General features: G+C 41.0%; 1 protein-coding gene across 3 annotated transcripts in view; it reads right to left on the reverse strand.

Annotated features, from left to right (window-relative positions):
* usp6nl (USP6 N-terminal like) overlaps positions 1 to 16,820 on the reverse strand; it is a 242,110-nt gene extending 225,290 nt beyond the window's left edge. The window contains exons 1-2 of one of the 3 annotated variants that reach the window (XM_078553022.1): positions 16,604 to 16,820; positions 13,725 to 13,805 (exon numbers count right to left, since the gene is read on the reverse strand). In XM_078553022.1, the coding sequence (XP_078409148.1) occupies positions 13,725 to 13,728 (4 nt within the window). In that variant the 5' untranslated portion in view covers positions 13,729 to 13,805; positions 16,604 to 16,820. Of the gene's footprint in view, positions 1 to 13,724; positions 13,806 to 15,393; positions 16,199 to 16,603 lie in introns of those variants that run through there. The other 2 variants (XM_078553020.1, XM_078553021.1) reach the window with 2 other exon arrangements.
* Between the last annotated feature and the right edge of the window lie 9,472 nt (positions 16,821 to 26,292).

Raw genomic sequence — 26,292 nt, forward strand, 5'->3', positions numbered from 1 at the left:
ATTGATTCCAATAAACTTGCCCACCACTGAAGTCAGACTGACCAGCCTATAATTTCCTTGCCTATCTTTAGCACCCTTTTAAAATATTGGTACAACACTGGCAGACCGCCAACACTTCTGGTACTTCGCTGTATCTAGTGAGGATTGGAAAATTATCCTCAGAGCATACGCTATTTCTTCTCTGGCTTCCTTTAATAACCTGGGATATAATTCATCCTGCCATGGTGATTTATCCACTTTCAAAGGTGCCAGTCCCTCCTGTATTTCCTCTCTCATTATGCCTACCAGCCACGTGTTCAATCATGAAATTCTCCTATTTCTATGCTCACTTGCACATGGGACTGGGAGTAATCCTGAGATTGCTACTTTAGAGGTCCTGCATTTCAATCTCCTTCCTCGCTCCCTGAAATCTGCTTTCAGGACCTCATCCTCTTTCCTACCTAAGTCATTGGTACCAATGTGGACCACGACCTCTGGCTGATCACACTCCCGCAGAATAATGTCCTGCAGCCGCTCTGTGACATCCTTGATCCTAGCACCAGGGAGGGAACATACCATCCTAGAGTCATGTCTAGGGCCACAGAAACACCATCATCACAAACTCCTCAAATAACTCACTTTTGATATCTCTGTTCTTGCAAACGCATGTAATAACAAACTTGAAAAAATTCTTACAATTCCAGATGCTTAGATTTAAAGAAAAAAATGATTTTGGTTCCCTGATCATTCAGTGCTGCCTTCATCCAGTAATATGTCAAGCCATACAAGCCAAGAAAGTTCCAGCTTTAATCCTCAGATTGTTGAACTCAGCCAGGGTCATGGCAAAAGGCGCAAAAAATTAGCCCTGCCATCCTTTAGAAGGGAGATGAATGAGCAGACCTTATTCATTATCCAGTGACTATTGCTGTACATGCGGGGTCACTGGCGCGTATTCACGTCGAAGCCCGAATCAGGGAGATAGCAGGGGGCAAGCAAAACATACACAGTAAGTCAATGTCCTAAAGGGTGGGGGAGGGAAGGGGAAAAAGAAAATTAAGAAATTAGTGAAGTCTCATTAATCCATAACTATGGCTAAAGAACAGATCAGAATAATCTTTGCAACTACACCAAGCAACCCGCAATCCGCAATAGTTGCGTGCTTCAAATTTCTTGATGAGATAAAATTTCTTTCTATGCACACTCAATTCCAGCATTCAAGTTTTTGTCACAAGTCACAACTATAAATTACACTAAACAACAGGCCTGGTGTGTATGGATGTCTGACAACAGGAACTGTGAGGCATCCCTTTCCTCCTCCTCCTAAACTTACCCTGCTTCTGTTCTCATGTTCTGGGTTCATATGACAAGTAGTTACTGCACTTTCTGAAACGACAACTTAAATGCAAGACATTCTGCGTGCACACAGATTGAATAGTTTCGTACTTCCCTTGTATTAAACTCTAGAGGCAATGTAAATATCAATTTGCTTTCAAGATGGAATGTGTTTTCTAGAAACATTTCAGAAGTAGTCCTGGCCATCTAAATATGACAGAAACTATCAACTTTTTGCCTGAATTTTCAAAAGCAAATTAAAATTCCTGCAAGTTGTTCACAAACTGTTGATAAACTATTCACAGGCTAAGGCCCAGAGTACCTAAAGCTCTTACTGAATTTACTCATGTGAGTTTTGTAAACAGGTGAAGCGTCATCTGCTGAAATGGCACGAACAGTTGTTTTAAACCACAGTAAATCATGTAATTACAGCATATAGTATATACTTAACTCAGTTTGGTGCAGTTTTATTCCAGAGAAGGCTGACCACAAATGACACTGCTGTAAATGAATTTAACCAGAGTCCAACTGTGAAAAGAATACTGCAACAAGTATTCCCACTTAAGAGAACCAAATTCTGTTGTACATTTTTTTAAATTGAGATATTTTCCACGTTTTGGCATAGGAAAGGAGCAATCAACTTCTCATATGAAAACAGGTTAGACAGTGTCATAATTTCATGGCTTATTACTGCAGTATTAAGTACAGGAGGTGAAAGGACAACAGCTTGAAAGGACAACAACAGTTCGAAATAAACTAAGTGCCAGAAACCATTAAATTATTCAGTCCATATAAAAAAAATACTGGTCTCTGTGGGTTTTCTCCCACAGTTATTTACTTCACTTTCTAAATTCTTGTCTTTCTTTGCATTTTTCTGCATTCTTCACTTCAATAACTTTAAGACTGCAGCATTGTGTCACTATCAGTTTGTCAAAACATCACTAAATCTGACCAATAATTTTCAGTTAAATTAGGTGATTTCAATTTTAAACTACTAAACATAAACCCTACCAATATTGTGTAGTGGGCCTTTGCTAGGAATATTATTTTTAAAAAGTGGTAAATTCAATTCAAGTTGCAGTTTACTGCAACACAGAGTAGCATCGGCAACAAATGAGACACAACAGGAACTTCATAAATCTCTCCAAGGATTTCGAAAAGCCAAATGGCGATGGTGAGAAACTATTAAATGTTAGTACTGAGGGGGATTTGGGTATCCTTGTACATGAAACAAAGTTAACAGGCAAGTACAGCAATCAACTAGAAAGACAAATGGTACAAGGCAAATGGTATGTTGGCCTTTATTGCAAGGGGGTTGGAGTACAAGATAAAGAGAGTCTTTCTGCAATTGTACAAGGCTTTGGCGAGACCATACAAGCAATATTATGCACAGATTTGGTCTCTGTACCCCAGGGAGGATAAACTTGCTTTAGAGGTGATACCCTAATGGTTCATTGCATTGATTCTCAGGGTGAGAACATTGTCCTTTGAGGAGAAATTGAGAATGGGCCTACACTCTCTGGAATTTAGAAGAATGAGAGGAGATGTCATTGAAACATAAGATTCAAACAGGGCCTGACAGGGTAGATAGTGAGAGAATGTTTCCACTAGCTGGGGAGTCAAGAACTAGGGGATACAGCATCAGGATAAGAGGATGGCCATTTTGCACTGACAAAGTGCAATCTATTCACTCAGAGGGTTGTGGATCTTTATAATTCTCTACTGAAGAGGGCTGTGGATACTCTTGTTGAGGGGATTCAAGACGAGACTGACTGATTTTTGGATAGTAAGGAATCAAGGGATATGGGGATTAGGCAGCAAAGTGAGATTAAGGTCAAGGATCAGCCATGATCTTATTAAACGGCAGAGCAGACTTGAAGGACCGTGTGGCCTTCTCGTGCTCCTATTTCCTTTGTTAAGGAATTGATACGGAAAACATTTTCTCAATCACCACAAAAAGCAATGAAGTAGTCACCAGGCTGACAAGTGGCAAGTAACATTCGCGCCACACAAGGCAATTACCATCGCCAATAAGAGAGAATCTAACCATTGCCCCTTGACATTCAATGGCATTACCATTGCTGAACCCCCCAGTATCAACATCCAGGGGCATACCATTGACCAGAAACTGAACTGGACTTGCCATATGAATACTGTGGCTACAAGAGCAGGTCAGAGGCTAGGAATCCTGTGGCGAGTAACTCACCCCCTGACTCCCCAAAGCCTCTCCTCCATCAACAAAGCACATGTCAGGTATGCGATGGAATACTCTCCACTTGCCTGGATGAATGCAGTTCCAGCAACACTCAAGAAGCTTGACACCATCCAGGTCAAAGCAGCCAGCTTGATAGACACCCCATCCACAAACATTCACTCCTTCCACCGCCGAAGCACAGTGGTAGCAGTGTGTACCATCTACAAGATGCACTGCAAAAAACACACCAAGGCTCCTTAGACAGCACCTTCCAAACCTACAACCACTACCAGCTAAAAGGACATGGGCAGCAGACAGATGGGAACACCACCACCACTACCTGGAAGTTCCCCTCCAAGCCACTCACCAACCTGACTTGAAAATATATTGCCGTTTCTTCACTGTCGCTGGGTCAAAATCCTGGAACTCCCTCCCTAACACCATTGTTGGTGTACCTACACCGCATGGACTGCGACAGCGCAAGAATGCAGCTCACCATACCTTCTCAAGGACAATTAGAGATGGGCAATAAATGCTGGCCTAGACAGTGAAGCCCACAACCCTTGAATGAATTTTTAAAAACTTCTGCTTTGTTTGGGAACATGTGCAAAAAAAGGTTATGACATTCGCCAACTAAAGCGCCTCACTTCAGAGTAATCCACTATCTGTGATGCACGTCAAGATATTTGAGGCAAGTCAGAAGGCCCTGTATAAATTCATGGCATTATTTCTTCATCGTGGCATCAATAAAAGTAATGCCAGATGACAGAAGTACTGGGTGGCAGAAGTTGCTTTTTTTTCCCCTGTTGTACACAAGCACAACAGATCAGTTCAGCGATACAGGTTTATAATGTGATTATTTTTCAATGGCCTGTAGAGAGCTTCCTCACGCACTGGGGAGGGTACAACAGCCAACACTGAATTGTGACCTAATGATTTTAAAATAGCACATGCACAATTTTGCACAAACACAGTACATTTTTCAGCACTGTTTCAGTTCTGCAGATCAGCATAATATAAATACAGCAGTTTCCAAAGGACAAAGAGTTTCAGAAAAAACAAAACTGAGTGAAGCAGTGTTGCAGTACAAATACACTGCAACATTTCCATCTACACTGTTCAACAATGAACAATTGCACTCCACAGTTGACTTTTCTATGGTCTCAAACAGTACAATAACTAGTGTTCCGTGAGGTAAATAGCCTATGCACATCTACATAAATCTCCAGTTCTCTTTGCAACCAGTAAACCATCCAGCCATTCAAGTTTGTTTACAACATTAACTGCAAATGATGGGAGTTCTAGAATTCCAGGGAGGGACTGCTCTGTGAGAAGTGGAAAAAAAAAGGTTTTGGCATCTAGGGAACGAAAACAATAGTGAATCTTGTGTTGACTTACTTATGATGGCTATGGGTGTTAATAGTTGGTGAGGAAATGAGAGACTTAATTAAGTCAGTGGTGGGGTAAAATATTTTTCATTCGTTTCTGGGAATTCGAGCCGATCAGACAACGATAGATTTTCAGAAGTGCTAAAAATATGTACAATGTGTAGAACTTTTAACAGATTAAATGTATGAACCTCTATTGGTGTTACTCATTGTGAATCAGAGGATATGCTGTTTTATCCCTTATAATGTATCAGAGTTACTTCTTCTTGTGTCCACGGACAGTCTATACATGGCCCAGCCAGAACTGGACACATTTTTGCGCCTTGTTGTTGAATTTGGCAAGATCTGCAACAGTGCAGGGTTCCTCTGGCGATAGGCATTGCAGGAGATGTTGCATAGTCTGTGGCTCAGTTCCACATTAACAAGTTGTCAGGCTGGTTGTATATCCCCATTTGCTTAGTGACACCTTTGAACAACCTACACCAGTCCTAACATAAAAGCAAAAAACTGCGGATGCTGGAAATCCAAAACAATAACAAAAATGCCTGGAAAAACTCAGCAGGTCTGACAGCATCTGCGGAGAGGAACACAGTTAACGTTTCGAGTCCGAATGACTCTTCAACAGTTCTGTTGAAGAGTCATTCAGACTCGAAACATTAACTGTGTTCCTCTCCGCAGATGCTGTCAGACCTGCTGAGTTTTTCCAGGCATTTTTGTTTTTGTTTTACACCAGTCCTAAGTCTGTTAAGGCACTTCCAGGTTGCCCAGTTGCAATTAGCTCCTGGGGGAAGGCTTTCATCCGGTAGAATTTCCATCGCTGGGGGTTGTTCGAGACTGGCGAGCCGGTCTTTCCACAAAGCAATGCGGGCTTCAGATGGGATTGATTGTAATAGAACAATACTGTTCGTGAAGCTCTTCCTTGACTTTAGGCGGCTGGATGTAGGTGTATGACCATGTAGAGGGTACCTCTCATCTGATGTTTGACGGAGTCACTCTTTCTTGCTGGCTACTGTTCTTCTTATATCAGGAGGAGCGATACCCACCAGGATATATATTCTTCCACAATGTAATCTAATGTGTGTTAAATGATTCAGTCATTGTATATCAGAGTCACTGATATACAATGACTGAATCATTTAACATACATTAGATTACATTGTGGAAGAATGCATGGCATTTTGAGATCAAATTCCTTGAGTGCCTTTGAAAATGTAAACCAACGGTCTGATTTGTGTATGGTTAAATTGGTAATAAATTTTATCTCAAACAACTTAGCCCATGAGTTTCAAAATCCCTTATCGAAATACAACATTTTCATAATCGCTGTTAGGTACTTAATTGTCTTCCAGTTGGCATGGGGAGCCATTTAAGGAAATCCCACCTTCACAAGAAGCAAAGTCGTGTTCTTAGTGATGACTGACAAGTTGTTTTATATTGGTTAACCACTGTTAAAATGTGTGCATCTATTAAAAGAGCTCAACCTTCAGCCAACTCCAGAAATGCAGCCTTTCTTGATGCAGAACCACAAAAGTTGTCTTGCTACCTATTAATTTATTCTAAACAGGATTTGTATCAGCTTGCATGGATGGTTTTGTGAAAAATCAGAATGGCCAGTTTAAGCCTGGTGATAGAGGGACTAGATAGAAAGAGGCAATAAGTCTCAGCAAGGAACACAATGCCACAGTATCACCCAATACATACCCAAATTCCAGATCCAACTCAAATAGGCTTTAAGTATCTTGAACATTTGTTAAGGTCAGGTCTAATGCAGGGGAAAATGCATCAAATGACTGTGACAAATGAATCACATTTTAAATATGCTCCCTTTCCCCAACTAACATTATTGCACAAGCACCAAGTGCTTACTCAAGCTGAAGCAGAGTTTCTGAGCAGTTGGCAGCTTTCCTGCAACTCACTCAAGACCATTATTCATATGAACCTGAACGGAAGGTACCAGTGGATTATCCAGTGTGGACAAACTTACAGCCACGATACGATCAAGAGCAAGAGTTACTGAGCACGATCAGGTACAGGAAACTTGGCCAATTTGTATAATACTAATCCAGAGGTGCTGCAGTGAACTGCAGAAACGTTGGGACCTTCCTGATTCTATGGCTTAGTTTGCTTTCGGACAGTACCTTTAATGAGATAAGACACATCAGTCAGTTGTTGTATTTAGATTACAGCACTGTCACAAGAGACACCCCACTGTCTCAGGCAATAGGATGACCAACTTCCAATGCCCCAAATGCAAATAGTACATGCTCTGGTAGCACATGCTGCTCCTGGCCAATTTGGATTGGCTGCAAATAGTCTTAGCTTTAAACTCAACATTCTTTTTTTTAATATTTTGCACCTCCAAAGAAGAGCCTCCTCCTGACATTGAGAAGGGTGTATGGCCAGAAACCAAGCTAACATTTTAACAGCTGTAGACATACAATCATGCATGGACCTCGTTATCTAACTGCTACTCTTGATTTATAAATGGGGTGATGCCCTGAGAACCAGCAGACTCACGACACAACAATCACTAAAAGCAGAAATGCAAAGGAGAGAAAAAAAACAAACACGAGAACAGCTTTGGGCAATGCTTCTAAGAGTTCCACAAATACAAGACAGCAACACATGAATAGGAAAGTTATATTTCATTTAGTTGATCAATAAAGCCTTTCTCCAACTGCTCATTCAGGCAGACACCAACGGTGCACAACCTTGGTGCACAGCCTTTGTTTACCCAGTGCTCAGCTTTAAACTTCATGCATTAAGCACTTGATTTGTTCTCAGGATGCCATATTACATGCAAGGCAAAAAAAATTTGCCCATCTTTGGCAGCTGAAATGAAGCTGGGCCTTCTCCTTGAATGCTGTAGACTGTGATGAAAATGCTCCCAAAATTACCTGAAGTAGGAAAATTCCAAGATTCTGGTCCAGTTTTACTGAGGAAATTGCAAGACATATTCAAGTAATGGTGACGTGTCGCTTGGCGAAGAATCAAGGTTCCCACAATCTTGCTGCCTTCCCTTACTAGTAGAGGTTGTGGGACTGAGTGGTTCTTTCAAAGTAAGCGTGCTGAGTTGCCTCAGTGGATCATGGAGTACTACATACTGAAAAACAGGATTAATGCACTGAGCAAATAGTCTACTCTTTCCTGGACAGTGTTGAATTTCTTCAGTGCTGTTGTAGCATTTTTTAATGTTCCTGACAAGCCTTGAAGGCATTGAAGGATGAAGAGGTAATCAATTTGACCGTACGACTCCAGTTCAGCTTCTGGTCAATGGTAAACCCAAGGATATTGACAGTGCAGGTAATGAACAACAGTGGGCTTTCTGGTTCAGAAATGGTCATTGCCTCACATTTGTGGCACAAATGTTACTTACTGCATTTCTGTTCAAGCCTGCATTTTGTCCAGCTCCTACTGTATAGGGTCAACCTATGTTGAGGTACCCCACTCGCTTCGAAGTCAAAGTTCATGTCTCACCCCAAAGCACCAAATCCAGACATGAAAACAGAGGATCTGCCTATCCGCTTACGTCAATGTAAAAGTTCTTCTTGCACTATTTTGAAAAGCAAGGAGTTCTCCCTAATATCCTGGCCAATATTTGCCCCTTAATCAACATCAATAAGATAGATGAGTCGGTCTTTTATATCATCACTATGTTTGAGATCTTTGTGCACAAATGGAATTTTGCATTTCCTGCATTACTACTTCATTGCCAACCAAGTGTGTCGGGACATGCCAAGATCATGAAAACCGCTATATAAATGCAAGTTATTTTCTTTCTTCTTTAGGCTGCGTGGACTGCTGTAATAAAGGCATTTTAAATGAAGCTGATATTACGGCATAGTCTGCAAACAACCTCACTCATGATCTTATAAAGGAAGGGATGCCATTAGTGAAGTGCCTAATATAGCTGCATTATGAATACTGTAGAGGAATTCCCATCTGTCCTGGGGCAGCAATGATTGGTCTCCACCAATCACAATCATCTTCCTCTGTGTCATGTGTGACACCAGCCCCTCAAGGGTGCTCCATCTGATTCCAATTTTGCTCAATCTCCTTTATGCCATACCAAATCAATAACTGCCTTGGCGTCAAGGGCAGCTATGTCATCATTACAAACAGCAATGAGTTAAGTCACCAGTCTGTTTTAGTGGTGTTCATTGAAAGATAAACATTGATCAGGACACTGGAAGAACTCCCTTGCTCTTTATCAATAATGGCATGAGAACCTTTACATCCAGGCAAACATTTACTGTCTCATTCGAAAGACACCATCCTCAACAATGCATTATTCCCCTAGTGCTGCAAGATCGTCAGCATGGACTGTGTGCTCAAGTCTCTAAAGTAGGCTTTAATCCATGACCTTGGTAAACTAGATGGTATATAACTGTACACCAAAAATACACAAACACCAAATCTAAAAATGTATCAATCCAAGTTTCCATTTTCTTCATCACATATCATGAACAAACTTGTTCTCTATTTCCTCTTAGAAACCATTGAACATTTCTGCAATCCACCAAGTCTCTCAGGCTCCAGCTGAATTTTGTTAACCCCCCCAAGGTAATGACAATAGAACACAATTACAGAGAGAGGAGCAATCTGTTCCTTACAAAATAAATTCAAAATTTGCTTTACTGGAAAACACAAGAGAAAAAAAATCAAGAATCTGAGTACGATTAGCAATCACACATTTAAATTAATATCTTTTGAATATCCATATTTTGCTTTTACTCTAAAGTTTAATCTCCACAATATTCCCATTTTTTAACCAAGAGTTCTGAACTAATTTTCTCTACCTGCTTTCAAGTGAATGTTTACAACAAAACAACTGTTGTAATTACAAATTCATATGGTGGTATCAAAAACATCACCACAGCTCCTGAACAAGAGATGCGGACTAAGAACTTCTAATTACTCAAGTATTTTTTTCAAGATTATTTTTCTTTCACTAAATCCAAAATAAAAGCACTAAACTTAGCATTTAACATTTATAAATTAGAGATTACTTAGTATTTAAGGATCATTAAAGATAATACTTTGTATAATTCTGTTGTGCTAAGTGCTGTAGGTTCCTAAAATCTGAAAGCCAAATGATCACTAACTGTATCAAGATGAAACATTATTGCAAAAATCACATATCATACTCTATTTGCATACATTTACAACAGTGACTACACTACAAAAGGACATCATTGGCTGTGAAGTGCTTTGGACATCCTGGGATTATCAAAGATGCTAAATATTTGCAAGATAATTCTTTTTTTTTAATTGAAATTCACCACATCGTGGACATTTTCAAGTGCATCAAAATAACATTCTGGGATCATTTATTTAGCTTTCTGTTTTCAGGTTAAAATAAATATAATTTAATAGAAATCATAATGACAATAGTCCCACCATACTTGTCTTTCAACCATGCACAATTAATCTAAAGTCACTGAATTCAATTCTTTATGTGCACAATAATCTTCCTCTACTGTTTTAAATTGACTGATACAAAGTAGCGTATAATTTAAATTATTAAAGCATAAAATATGATTTCGAATGAAGAGCAAACTGGGTGTGATGACTGTAAATTTAAGTCCCAGCATTGATTTAACACTCCAATTTGCCAAATATAAACAACTAAGTTTTCAAGTCTCTGACATTTCCTAACTAAGATATAACATGCAAGTGGAGCTCACATAGTGAACACACTGTCTCCTTGTCCATCATCTTAGAAGCTTGTCAATTAACTAACCATAGAATGAAAACAATTTGGGGTTGCGGGGAGGGGGGAGCCTGCCATCCACTGACAGCTTGGAAAAACGTAACAATAAAGCAAGTAGGCTGGCAACCAGTACAGTGAAAATTTTCAACTGGCTAAAGTTAGATTTATTACAAATGTTAAAAAAGATCAAAACTATCTACAAAACACACGATGATAAAGGTTAGCCTTGTGAAAGGGTCCAGAAATTCTTCACGAATTTTAGGGCAACTTGCATTTCTATAATACCACCAACATATTAAAACATAGCAAGACATTTCACAGCGTGTTTATTTACCACAGAGCTAAGCTTTCCCATGATCTTCGCCTGCCATCATCATCAAGGGGTCAGACAGGGTAGATGCAGGTAAGCAGGCCCTTGGCTGGACAGTCCAGAACCAAGGGACGTGATTTCAAAATAAGAGGGAAGCCACTTCGGACTGAGATGAGGAAAAATTATTTCACTCAGGGGGTTGTGAATCTTTGGAATTCTCGATCACAAAGGGCTGAAAGCTCAGCGATTGAGTATGTTTAAATCCAAGATTGACAGGTTTCTAAGTACCAAAGACAAAGGAAAACAGAGATAGTATTCTTATGTTTGTAAAAGGCAGTGAAGTGGATGATCAGCCATGATTGTATTGAATGGTAGAGCAGGTTTAACAGGCTGAATGGCCTACTCCTATTACAAAGATACTTGACCAAGCCACATGAAGGGGTGTCAGGACAGATAACAAAAGCTTGGACAAAGAGGTAACTTTTAAGGAATATCTTAAAGGAGGAGAAAGAAATAGAAGGGTGGAGAGGTTCAGGGAGGGAATTCCAGAGCCTAGGGTCTAGGCAGCTAAAGGCACAGTCACCAATGCTGAAGTGATTAAAATTGGGGATGCTCAAGACACCAAAATTGGAAAGGCATGTAGATCTCAAAGACTCAGGAGTTGAGGAGATTACATTCATAGGAAAGGTGGGGCCAAGGAGTTAGAAAACCAGACCAGGAGTCAATGTAAGTCAGAGGTTAGGCATGGAAAGTGCCTTCATGCAAGTAGGGATACAGGCAGAGTTTTGGATGAGCTCCACATGATATCTAAAAAATAGCTCAAGGCACTGGATACTGCAAAGGCTATGGGCCCCGACAATATCCCGCCAATCGTACTGAACACTTGTGCTCCAGACCCTTCCAAACCCACAACTGCTGCCATCGCGAAGGACAACCACCATCTGGAAGTTCCCATCCAAGCCACTCGCCAACCTGCCTTGGAAATATATCACCATTGCAGGGTCAAATACCTGGAACTCCCTCCCTAACAGCACTGTGGGTATACCTACAACATATCGACTGCAGCAGTTCAAGAAGGCAGCTCAGCGCCACCTTCTCAAGAGTAATTAGGGATGGGCAAGAGATGCTGACCTGGCCAGCAACGTCCACATCCCATGAACGAATTTTAAAAAAGTTCCGCAGGGTGGAAAAAGGTAGGACTGCCAGCAGAGCACTGGAATAATCAAGTCTCAATGTTAACAAAATAAAACAGAAGAAGATTCAGAAGGTGGTGAGCTGAGATGTGGTGGAATCAGGTGATGTTATGGAGTTGGAAGTAGACAGTCTTGGTGATTGAGCAAATATATAGTCAGAAGCTCATCTTGGGGTCAAATATGGCACAAAGAGTTTGAAGGTCTGCTTCAGTCTCAGACAGTTGGCAGAGGAATGCAGTCATTGGCTAGGGAACAGACAAAATTCCCAAGTATCACACGACAGAACAAAAAAAAAGTGATTCCTGAAAATAATAAGCTCCTTTGATCAGATTTAATTTAAAAAGCAGCTTTGCCACACGCTTGCAAACAATAATGTGTCTTTTTAAATTAATATCTTGGACATGGTGTTGCAGAAATATTTACACTGCCTCAATTTCATATTATGCCTCTACAAGTACTAATGTACAGAGATCACAAGTAAATGCCACTTCAAATCTATCCCATCTCCTTTTCAATCATCTACTGGTCAGTTCCAGGTTACCTAGCACAGTCTATATCGACCAAACACAGATCTCAAAAATAATTGGTCTATTTAGATGATGAATTGTAATGTTAGTCAACAGATTATTTTCACAAAACCTAAATCATTTAAACTAAACAGAAAGAGATAAATGGCATTCATCCTTCACTAATATTTTCATTTTAAACAGCATAACTGGTTTTATAAGGTATTTTATGTTCACAGTGCAGGAGGAGGGCCATTCGGCCCATCATGTCGGCACAGGCTCTCCAAATGAGCATTATGACTCAGTGCCATTCTCCTGCCTTTTCCCCATAACCCTGCCCATTATTTCGATTAAAATAATCATGTGCCCTCTTGAATGCCTCAATTGAACCTGGCTGCACCACATTTCCAGGCAGTGCATTCCAGACCCGAACCACTCACTGTGCAAACTTTTTTCTCACATCGTATTTCCTTCTTTTGCAAATCACTTTAAATCTGCGCCCTCTTATTCTCGATCCTTTTACAGGCGGAGGCAGTTTTCCCCGATCTACTCTGTCTAGACCCTCATGATTTTGAACACCTCTATCAAATCTCCTCTTAGCCTTCAACAATACTCCAGCTGAAGTCTAACTAGTGTCCTATTCTAGTTCAGCATAACCTCTATGCCCCTATTAATAAAGCCCAGGATACTGTTTGCTTTATTAGCTGCTCTCTCCACCTGTCCTGCCACCTTTAATGGCTTATGCAAATACACATCCAGGTCCCTCTGCTCCTGAACACCCTTTAAAATTGTACCCCTTATTTTATATTGTCTCTCCATGTTCTTCCTACCAAAATGAACCACCTCACACATCTCTGCATTGAACTTCATCTGCCACCTATCTGCCCACTCCACCTTGTCTTCATCCTTTCGAAATTCTATACTGTCCTTCTCAAAGTTTACAGTGTTTACAAGTTTTTATCATCTGCATGCTGGTTATTCATGTTGATTTGTGTTAAATTTTCTGTTTCTAGACTCTACACCGGTTATGCAATTCGAAGAGTTCTTAAATGACCAACCTTACATACAGCAATATCAACTCATTTTCAAGCATAAAAACATTTACTCACTCATAATGGTGTCTTCTTCTGCATGTGATAGCGATATGGTCCTGATCTGCAATTAATTATCCTGAGGCTGGAGCTCATGCCCTATATTAAAAGAAAAGGTTTGTATAGATGATTGTAGCCCTGCAATATATTAAACATCTATGCCTCTAGTTCTGTCTGGACTTGTAGAAATATATTCCACACAAGGGTAGAAGCCCCACAACTGGCCTAAGCGTCTTTGCGTTATGAGTGAGGTTGAGGAGAGCCACCATTTACCATCAAACCAGATTGGTTGCCAATAACCATCTTACAATTCCTCCACTGAAGAGTTTATTGCTTTGCCATGACAGTCACAAGCCATCTCATTACTGGTGAGGTCTGCATGCTCTCACTATTGTGTAAGGGCAACTGCATTTCCAAACATTAAAAATTGATGCATCTGCCTCTCTAGCACACACAACAGAAATCCTCTACAATCAAGAACTATTACAATAGTTCAAACGAAGACTTTTCTTTCTATTTTTCTCCATACTTTATTTCAAAACTTGGTGAGAACCGGTTATCAATCTTATGACAATTGAAACTGATCACAACTGCATGACAGACGCAACTTTTGCTAACTCTTGACAACAGGCCAATACAACAATTTCAGATCAAAATGGTAATTGCATTCGGTTTGAAAAATGCAATCTTAAATTTCTATTAGTGAACCAGACTGTTGGCAATCTTTGCATCATATTTCTACATTCTGAGCTTCCAGCCCCATATCATCTCCATAACCAAGGTCACCAACTTCTACGTCTGCCTCAGCTCATCTATTGCTGAGATCTTCATCCATGCCTTTGTTGCATCCATACTCAACTATTCCATTGCTGCTGTAGTCAACTTCCCTCCATGCACCGTCCAAAACTCTGCTGCCCATAGCCTATCTCACATCAAATCCTAAGCGGCCATTACAATTGTGCATGCTAAATTACACCAACTTCTGATCGAGCAACACTGATTTTGAAATTCTCTTCTTTGTTGACTTGTCTCTCACTATCACTACAACTTACTTCACCCATATAACCCAACAAGATTTCAGCACACCTTCAATGCTAGCTTCTTGCATATCCCAGATTTCCATTGCTTCACCATTGGTGGCTACACCTTAGCTTTTTGGCCCCGAGAATTCTCTCTGGCTCCATAACTCTCTCTCCTCCACCAGGATGCTCCAAAAACCTACCTCACATTTAGCTTAATATCTCCTTCTGAGGATTCATGTCTTTTTTTATAATAATCCTGTGAAATACCTTGGGATATTTTTACTATAGGAAAAGCATTATATAAATACAAGTCAATTTGTAAACTGAAATACATAGACAAATAGCAATCAGTACTTTATAGAAATTCAATAACTTTACTTCAAAACATTAACTTAAGCAAAAAGCAGTGTAAAGGATAGCCTTTTCAATAACTCCATTCCAGGCAATGTGTGCTTACTATAAAATTACTTTTGCCAGTGTTTGGGATTGAATGTTCTAGGTCAGATGCTAAAACTTCTAAACAGTTAAAATTTTGATTTTAGGAAACAAAAATGTCAGGAAAAAATATTCGAAACACGGTTCTGTAGGTGCTTCAAACTTAACCAAATTTGGCCAAAAGATTTCATAGTTCCTCAAAATAAAACGTCGATAAACACAAGTTTTACCTTTCACCAAGATGTCTGGGAAGCAAACATCCTTCCATTTAAAGCCAAAATAATCTTCAGTTTTATACTTAGGTATCTTCTGATAACAAATATGCGAGTTCGTTTACTCAATTGTCGATGAAACGATAAAAACTGCTGGGTCCCTTGACAAATTCGCAATTTGCGCAAGAGCCTTCCCAAGGTTGGCGTCTATCCTTAATCCAACAAGACGTTTCAAGTGTCATGTTCTGCTTCTTCCTGCTTTCTTGAGCAGTCTCACTCACACAAAAGCAGGTTCCTCCTGGCAGGAGTGGCAAAAGATCAATGGCTCAGCCTCAGGTTCTTTCTGGGGAAACTGCAGTGCGAGAAACAGAAAAAAAAAACTCCCAACAAAAACGGCTCAACTTTCAAAGGGGGTGTGGGGGGGGGGGGTGGGGGGTGCTTTCCAAAAGGAGAGAAAAAAAAAAGGTTTTTCTTTCCTGAGAACAGTGAAGGGAAAAGATGGGGTAAACCCACTTCCACAAGTTTACATGGTTTCACGAAACTGAATTATTTGAGGGAAAGGTTGGTTGGGGGGGGGGGTTTGGGAAAAAAAACAAATTAAACATAAATCGTCGCTTACAAAACTTCTAATGCGAAATAACATCTCTATAAAGCAGGCGAAACTGTTAGCCAAGAGTTAAAGAAAAGTCGGTTTAAATCCTTGAAAGACAAATAATAAAGAAATTAATAAATAAATCAGGCGCAGCACTCACTAACCAATTGTCTCTCCCTCATTGCGATTAACGACGCCGGCCAACCAAACCTTGGCTGCGAAGGAGGGAGGGAGGGCGGGAACGGAAACGGGCGCCGCGCCGCCCACTTGATTGACGTGAGGCGGCAGCCAATCCAAAGGGCTGGGCGGAGCCTCTCAGCCACTGACAGACGGGGTTGGGGGCGGGGAAGATACAGGCGTCAAGATAGGTTGCGGCGGCCCCCGTCATGACAGACACCCAGTTAGGCCGCGGTACTGAGGCGCCGCGCACCGACGCGTAAAAACGTCTGCGCCCTGGTTCTTTATTCAGAAGCGACTTGACTTCAAAAAGGAAAAAAAGTTTATCGTTTTCATGGAGTTATCCGGCCACCGCTCTCCCAACAACCAGAAAGAAAGCAAACTTTTATTTCCCCACAAAAAAATCATTTACCTTATTTTTTTTTCCCCCCCTCGATAAAGGGAAGGTTCGACGCTTACATTGTTTTAAATGGTAATCCTCGTGGTTCTTTTTGCTCTCTCCGTCCCGTGTGAGTCGGTTTAAATCCGCCCCGGCGCGGCCACCGGACTCGCTTGTTTGCGGCGGTGACTTGGGAGCTCGAGGCCACTTTTCAAACGGGGAAAGAGGAAAAAAAAACTATGGAAACGGCCCCCGCTCGAGCCGCGCCTGCCCACCGCTCCCGATGCCGCAATGCCCGGGAATTACTTCCGGGCCACTGGGCAGAGCCACAGACTCACCTGGGACGCTGACACATTGTCACCTGGACGCTGCTTGCGCTCAGGTCTGCAGCCCCAAGAAACAGGGGCATTACAACCCCGCTCCTCCAACTGCTCCTCATCCCCCCTCTCTCTCACTCTCTCTCCCTCCCTCCCTCACCTTCCTCATGCACTTGCTTTGATTTTTTTTTTAGAAAAAGCTGGGATGAACACCTTTCCCCATTCCAGCTTTTCAATATCACACACCTACACACACAAAAAACCAGCTTATCCGTTATTGTCATTATCACCTTGCTGTTTGTGGAAGCTCGTCTCCATCACAATAACGACAAGACATGGCCGCAAAGCACTTTGAGACATCCAGTGGGGGGGGACAACAGTGCAATACGAATACAAGTTCATTTTCTTTACACAAGTTACTGTTGCAGGGTGGAAAGTTACTGTAGAATGGATACAACAATTAAGCTGGGTACTCTTCACCCTACTCCCCCATTGCCTCTGCCTGTTCCCTCCCCCACCCCGGCTATTGTTCATTGTTTTGGTTCCGTGTTTTTAAATTGCTTAGACATGCAGTGGAGATCTTGTGATACAGTGGATAGTGTCCCAGCCTCTGAGCCTGAAGGTCCAGGTTCAAGTGCCTCTCCAGGCACTTGAGGACCAAGGAAGGTGTGTTTGTAATGCAGTCAGACAAATAGGTTGAGTATCAAATTGTAAATCCTTCCAACATGTGCCAATGGCAGGCAGTAAGAGTGGGAGAGATTCCTGGTCATCAATGTGTTGGAAAGAAATTGGAGCCTCTGCCATCACTACCCATAGCTCCAGATGACAACATGCATGTAAAAGTGCCTGTTGCCACAGCAACTCGGACTCCTTGGCAGGTTTAGGATGGTGGTGGGCAGTAGCTCAGCTGGCTGAATGGCCAGTGTGGATTAGATTGATGCCAACAGCATAGGGTTCAATCCCCATACTAGCTGGGTAAATTCGGGACCTGTCTCCTTGCCCTACTTGTGGTGCACATTGCAGCACTGTGTGTCAGACATGCCTTCGGGCAGAGAACTCAAGAAGTACTGCATTTGCATGATAACTCTTCAGGGCGCTCCAACTTGTTTCACATGCAATAAATTACTTATGAATGGCTGTTGTTCTTAACTTGCAATCTGTTTACATGATGCAATGTTCACAAACTGCAAATGAGATGAATAACTGGTTGGCCTGTTCTTGATAATGTTGGTTAATGGAGTAATGTTTACACTCCCTGTTTTTTATGAAAGGATTTTCAGAAGACAGTGCCTTAGACTGCAATTGAATCACATGCTTCAAGTCCTGTGGTGCGCCTTCTGAGTCAGAAGCAAATACGCTGCCAATGGAGCCAAATGAACACATCAGTTGACTTTGCAGCTGACTCATGTCACTTCTCAGTCAAAGGCATGTCGTTCAGCAGCTCTCAAAGTAATTTCAAGCCAGAAACAGCAGTTAGGTTGGTGATAATTGTTAAGATTCAAATTTTTTCAGATTTAAAAAAAATGCATATTCTGGGCCATTGTAAATGTGAATGAGTGCCAATTCAACCCCAGTGCCATGCTTTTTATTTCAGCTTTTTATGCTGTTTTTTAAGGGTTTCAGTCCTGCATTTAGGTTCAGTTTTTCATCAATGTCAATCCCTCAAAATGAGATGACTTCTGCCAGGCTTAATTTAGTTCTATGCCTCTATTTCTTGTATGTGTGTATAATATTCACATTTAGATATATAAATGGATAGAATCACAGAATCACACAGTGCAGAAGAGGCCCTTCAGCCCATTGAGTCTGCACTGATACGTGAGGAACACCTGACCTACCTACCTACCTAATCCCATTTACCAGCACTTGGCCCATAGCCTTGAATGTTATGACATGCCAAGTGCTCATCCAGATACTTTTTAAAGGATGTGAGGTAACTCGCCTCCACCACCCTCCCAGGCAGTGCATTCCAGACCGTCACCACCCTCTGGGTAAAAAAGTTTTTCCTCACATCCCCCTAAACCTCCTGCCCCTCACCTTCAACTTATGTCCCCTCGTGACTGATCCTTCAACTAAGGAGAACAGCTGCTCCCGATCCACCCTGTCCATGCCCCTTATAATCTTGTACACCTTGATCAGGTCACCCCTCAACCTTCTCTGCTCCAACAAAAACAACCCAAGTCTCTCCAACCTCGCTTCATAACTTAAATGTTTCATCCCAGGCAACATCCTGGTCCTCTGCACCCCCTCCAGTGCAATCACATCCTTCCTATAATGTGGCGACCAAAACTGCACACACTACTCCAGCTGTGGCCTCACCAAGGTTCTATACAACTCCAACATGATCTCCCTACTTTTGTAATCTGTGCCTTGAAGGCAAGTGTCCCATATGCCTTTTTCACCACCCCACTAACATGCCCCTCCGCCTTCAGAGATCTATGGACACAAACGCCAAGGTCCCTTTGTTCCTCAGAACTTCCTAGTGTCATGCCGTTCATTGAATACTTCCTTGTCAAATTACTCCTTCCAAAGTGTATCATCTCACACTTTTCAGGGTTAAATTCCATCTGCCACTTAGGCTGGAATATTTCCTCAATACTTCCATCAGATAACTCAACTGAAAATCAGGAATTCGCTAATTCCCTTGATTGTGCTCGACTTGTTTACACTTGGTGGAATGTAAATGATTCATGGTTTATGAAACACACGTACCGACTTTCAGTTGAGGTTTCAGTTCTCCTTCAGCAGTCTCTCAGGATCAAGGATGACTTGCTTCCACTCCAGCTCGATGGGTTGTGAGATGGCTGATAAGTCCAATGTGCGATCTGCAGACTCTGCCTCATGTGGGGCAAGTGGTGCTCAAAGGGTTAGGCAGATGAATTCTTTGGAGGTTTGTAAACTTCCTCCAGCAACTCAACTTCACCTTTGCATGTTCCCAATGAAGTCTCAGGGTAAGCCTTCTCCATTTTGACCAGTCACAAGCCAGTTTCACTTGATAACTTTGACTGGAGATACTAGTGATTAACAGAGAGTGGGGTAGCAAAATAGATTGGACATGCTGCTTGGTCTTTCCTTCTGATATCAAATCACATTTTATTTTCTTTGTTAGCAAAAGTATAGTTATTCTCAGTGCTTCAAATTGCACTTATTTTCATTAAGTGAATAATTGAAACTGAATGGTTCGAGTTAAAAAAAAAAGTTAAGTATGCACATGGAACAGTATTTTATTGATAACTTCCACAAACAATGAAACCCCCATCTTAATCTCTAAGTAACTAGATTTTTCCAATTATAGCTGAGGTGAGATCAAGTGAGAAGTAAATCTTTCATCCTGGCATATTCAGCACTTATTTCAGCTTTTTATGCTGTTTTTTAAGGGTTTCAGTCCTGCATTGAGATTCAGTTTTTCATCAATGTCAATCCCTCAAAATGAGATTACTTCTGCCAGGCTTAATTTAGTTCTATACCTCTATTTCTTGTATGTGTGTATATTATAATATTCACATATAGATATATAAATGGATAGGCTGGAATATTTCCTCAATACTTCCATCAGACAGCTCAGCTGAAAATCAGGAATTTGCTAAGGGAGGGGACCTCTGAGCAAATCTATTGGTGATTTCTTATCAGACAGTGATAATGCTTGTTAACATCTCTATGGTTTAATGAATAAAAGTACCTGTTGATGTGGCATCAAGCCACAATAACTAGATAGTCATGTTTGATCCCTTTTGCTAATATCAGCTAAGGCAGTAGTTGTGAAGTGACAAAGAGCCACATGGCTTTAGCATTACTGTAACTGTGGGTTAAAATTCAGGGATAAAGTAGGTTTCATTTCTCTATAAAATTAATGCATATTATTTTTCTAGATACAAAGAAAATAGACATAGAGTTCCAAATTAGTCCGGATTAAATCATGAAAAACAGACAATTTATAGAAATATAAACCATCACTATATAAAATATAAGGTGCATAAGAAATGATCCAACGAGGAGCAAAGATCTGTGTTTGCATTTTGAAGGTGATTTTTTTCAAACATCTGTGTACATTTTCATTTTACAATCTTGTCGAAATCCATGCCAACTACAGTGTTTCCTCAGCAACAATTTAGTGGTTTTGAACATAATTTCTTGGCCTTTTCTTTTGCTGTTCATGGGCTGCACATGATCAAAAAGCTGGCAACCTATCCAATTTCTGGTAACGATTTGTAAATGGGAACTCTGCATGAAAGACTGATTTGAAGCACTAAGCCTGGTGTGCTAATCCACTGTGAGATCAAGTATTAAGATGTAGATTTACACCTACATTGGGTTTTTAGTATCAGCCAAGCCAATGTGGGGGAGAAGGATGTTAGAGGGACTGCTCGAAGAGCACTGGAGATAAGAAACAACATTACGGCTTCCTAGCCATCAGTTCAAGAGGAGCTTTTACACTTGGCAGGATCCAGAGAACAGATTACCCAAGTGGGCTGCTCTGTTGGGGAATACTGCTATAGAGCTGTCAGCCCTCAAATTGAACCTGTGGCCTCTGGTCTGTATTTCTTTTTGCTACATCAGATATTGTCTTCTCCACTGACCATCAAAAAGTTATTCAATGCATTTATGTAGCATTGTTATCATTTTATTCTAATTAATAAACTTTGACATTTTCACTATATTTTCAGAAGAAAAATAAAATGAAACTGTCCAATAATGTAGCAGCTCCTCTTAAGGAAATAGTTTCCTGGGAAAAAACTGACATTGTGACCATTAGTTGATGTTCTTCCTTCTCATTCATGAGTGTTTTTGGAGCAGGGAACTGCTCATTTTAATGATCATAAAACTGCATCAGCTTGGTTCAGTTTAAGTACTCTCACCTTCAAGACAGAAGGTTATGAGATCAAGCCCCAAGCAAAGGACTTTAAAATATAATCTAGGCTGACATCTGAGTATAGTACTGAAGGAATGATGCATTGTCAGACGTACAATCTTTTGGGTGATATGGTTAACCTCGGCCCTGTTGTAAAATGCCTTTAAGAGATCACAGTATGCCAACATAAGAGGGGAAGTGTGTCATATGATCCAGTCTCAGTTTCAATTTGGCCTGTGAGCAGAACTCAGCACACAGCTCTGCTGCTGATGTCTTCAAGCATTCTACCTTTGTATATATATTCCTATGTGCCTAGTCTTAATAAATGAACCCACAATGTGTTTACACAATCCCTTATGAACAATTGGTGCCTTTATATCATATAAAAACATATCATGGTGCACAGCAGTCGTAAAACAGCATAGTAGCAAGATTAAGCATAGGTACAACATGGTGAACAGCCTTAGATCATGCTACATAGTATGTGATGACCCTCGATGTTCTGGTTAGGCCACAACGAGTTTGCAGCATTGGAGAGTGTTGAAATCGTAGCACGATGACTACACAGAAAAGTTTTGAAGACACAGTGCAGAGATAGTGCTCAAATAAAGATCTGGTAAGCAGAAGGATCCCTCGTGGTGAGATTGCAGCCATTAGCCTACCAGTTCAGTGAGTGGGGCAGCGTGTCGAGAGGACCAGCATCAGGTGAGCTCAGTCGGGAAAGGTGAAAGACCAGGGTGTGGGCCGGATCAATAGCCAGCGAGGGAGAGTCAAACAAAATAAAATAGCATAAAAATCGGGCCAGAGAAGTTTGCAATTATAACAGACAGAGCTTTGGAAAAACACGCAAAAAAGGCTACAGCGACACTCATCCCAGGTACCATAGGAGAAAGAAGGTGAAAGGAGTATTGTCAGAATGTCCACAAAATTCCCCAGTTTGAATTGGGATGCAACTGACCTACAATCCAAATTCAAAACATTTAAAGTGTACAGAGGTATGGTTTCTTGATTCAGGTATATCTGAACCAGACAAGCAAGCCATAAAAATTCACCTAGCAATTGGAAATGAAGGTCTACACAGGCTGAACACATCAGGATAAACAGCAGGAGAGCAAAAGGATCCCCAAAAGATATGGACTACATTGGAAGTCTGGTTCAGATTCAAGTTAAACTTCTGTATTCATTGAGTTCATGTCATTTCAACCAGAGCCTAGAGAATCCATAGATGCAGATACAGAGAAAAGGGTACATACTGTGATTTTTCAAACATGAAGCTAGCAGACAGAATTGTTCAGTTGGTGATCGCATCCACTTCCATGGAAACATTCCAGAAAGATCTGCTAGACAAGCCCAAAGTATATAGTATCGAAGAGCTACTTAAGGATGGAAGTACAAAGCAATCCTCACAGGTTGATAAAGCTTACAGGTCCTAAGTACCACCCCAAATGTTGACGCATTCACTAGAATGGTCCAAACATAGTAAGACATATGGAAGGTGTAGCCTTCTGCATGCACCAAGAAAATGCCCAGCTTTCTATCAATACTGCAAGGCATGTGACAGAAAAGGCCATTAGCAGTGGCAATGCAATAGATCAAAGGCTGATGCAGCTACTAGGAGCTGTGCACTGATCCAAACAGACTGAACACAATGGGTACCTTCAAGCAATAAGGACAACCACCTGGTATCTCGTCAACATACATACATGAGGTGATTGACAAACCAGTAAATGACGATGATGTGCACGATGAGAGGAAGAGCAGTGAACACAGAACATGGTATACATAAATACCGTCGCACTGTCCGAAGTGTTTGCCAAGATTCAAATTATCTGTCCTAAGAAAGTTGGCAAATATTCATTATTGGCTAAGACTGACATGGGGCACGTGCCAACATACTACCTCTGTGAATTCTAAAAGACATGAATCCACAGACATGGAAGGCCATGGTGAAACCTACTGCTGTCATTTTCAGTGTATAACGGTTCACCAATTCCATGTGTAGGTACCATAGTCCTGGAGTGCAAGTACAATCAATCCTCCTGAGTGTCACAGATGTTCTACATCATGGAGACTAAATGCCCAGTGATTGTAGGTCTACCAACATGTCGTGACCTCGCACAAGTGACAATCCATGGAATCAGTCAGACCTCGCACGGCAATCAATCTCAGAAACTACTCCTATCAGTTCACGACCTAACATCGAAATATCCAGAAGGTTTCAACAAAATAGGCAGTTTCAAGGGAGCTGCAACATTACAGTTGCAGAAGAATGCAAGTCTGTCAATTGGTCTGTTACATTCTGCACAACGCAAAAGCCAGCAGCTACAAGAAGAAATGGTGAAAGATTCCACATTACAGAAACTGTGGAAAACCATCACTGAAGGATGACCTGATTCAATTCAGCATATCCACGAACATGTGGGACCATTTTGGCTTTATCAGGATGTGCTAGGCTTCTCCTGGAGGAGTCATTTTTAAAGGCAGGCGGATCATCATACCAGAATCTTTGTGACCTGGTATTCTTCAACAACATCACCATTCACACATGGGTATAGATCGGATGAGAAGACTCGCAAGAGAGACAGTCTATTAGCCTGGTATGAACAATGGCATTGAAGTCATCAACAAGAAGTGCAAGGCATGTCAAGAGCATATGCCAAGTCAACACAAAGAATCATTGATTCCACATGAAGTTCCTACCCATCCTTGGTCCAAAATTGCATGTAACCTCTTTCATGTCCATGGCACTGACTTTGTCATCATTGGCTACCTTACCAAGTACCCCACTATTTGACAATTGCACATCAAACATAACTGTTGCACACACTCTCAGTGCTATTTTCAGCCATTTCAGGATATGTGTGAGAAGTGGAATATCGATCATTCTACTTCTTCTCCTCATTACCCTAGATCTAACAGCCTAGCTGAATGAGTAGTTCACATGGTGAAATCCATAATTCTCAAATGTAGACAGACCAAGCAAGATCTACACATTACAATGTTATATCTGAGAGTGACATCTGTAAGTGAACCTATTTCATTACTGGTAGCACTCATGTTTGGCAGACCAGTGTGTCCCAATCTACCTCCTCCTAACCATTCTATTCTCTCAGAAACTAGACGGCAATTTTAAAACTTCAAGAGAAGATGACCAATGTTCATGATAAAAATGTGGGTATGGAATTGCCAAGTTTGGAGTTGGGACAACAATTTCACATCCAGGATCACACAGAAGGTAGGTGGAAACCAGCCGAGGTGACAAATTTCACAAAATGGCACAACGGTGCAGTGTGACCAAGGACAAATCAGATCATTAGCAGTTCCTCAACCACCATCCAGTCCTATTGCATCAAGGGCAAGATCCGGAATGCAACTATGAACAACATCCAAGAATGACAACCCCACAGATCGCTGTGAGCCATTAAAGAAACCTCCAGATAAAGTTACCATTACAAGATCTGATGTACCAGCAGATCACCTCTATGCTTTAGAGACTCATTGATTCACCCAGTTCTATACACTTATGTAATAGTGACTAAACATGAACATGTTATATATGAACATGTAAACAGTTATACTTCTTTGGAAGGAAGTGTGGGAAGTATCTTTAAAAAGAAAGGGGAATGTTGTAATATGCCTTTAAAAGATAGCAGCATGCCATCACTAGAGGGGAAGTGTGTCATGTATTCCAGTCTCAGTTTCACTCTGGCCTGTGAGCAGTACACAGCACACATAGCTCTGCTGCTGATGTATTCAAGCTTTCTACCTTTGTATAAATCTTCCAATGTGCCTAGTCTTAATAAATGGATCCACAATATGCTTACACAAACCTTTATGAGTGATTGGTGCCTTTAATATCATGATAAAAACAGAACAGTCCCTGTCTGCCTGTTAAGTAAACTACAATGTCTAAATAATCTCAGGACTGTATTCAAAAACAGTCAGGTGATATCCTCGGCCCCGCTAAAATGTATAATTTCTCTTGTTATTTGTGGAACCTTGCTCTGTGCATTTTGCTCATGCAAGAATAGTTATTACATTTCAAAAGTAATTCAGCAGCTGTGAGGTGACAGGTATTAAGTGAATGCTAGTTTTTTTTTTAATAGATTGGTCCACATTTCGGTGAGGTAGAAATTAGAAGCTCCAAAAGATAACATAGGGATGAGCCAATGACACATTGTTTTGGGCACCAATAATGAAGAAGGATCAATGAATGGAAAAACATGTTTGGCATACATAAAGGATCCATCTTGTTTCAGATCAGGCTTTGGGAAATAGTGAAGTTGAATTCAATAAGTCACTAATCCGTGGACTAATACCAGAAAAATAAGTAGGCATGAAAGCTGCAGAATTGTCATAAACAATCAATTTGTTCACAAGTGTCCTGTAGGGAAGGGAACCCGCCACTCCATCTGATCTGGCCTACATATGACACCAATCCCACATTATGTGGTTAACTCATAACGCCCACTAAAGCAGCCAAGCAAGCCACCCCTTTGTAGAGTATTGCCACCAAGTTCGATGATAAGAAAATCGGACATATCTATTGGCAAAAATGCAGGCATCGTATCAGACTGAAAGTAAGACAAACTTGGCTTGGTTG

Source organism: Cetorhinus maximus, chromosome 12 (assembly GCF_964194155.1).
Source record: "Cetorhinus maximus chromosome 12, sCetMax3.hap1.1, whole genome shotgun sequence".
NCBI lineage: Eukaryota > Metazoa > Chordata > Chondrichthyes > Lamniformes > Cetorhinidae > Cetorhinus > Cetorhinus maximus.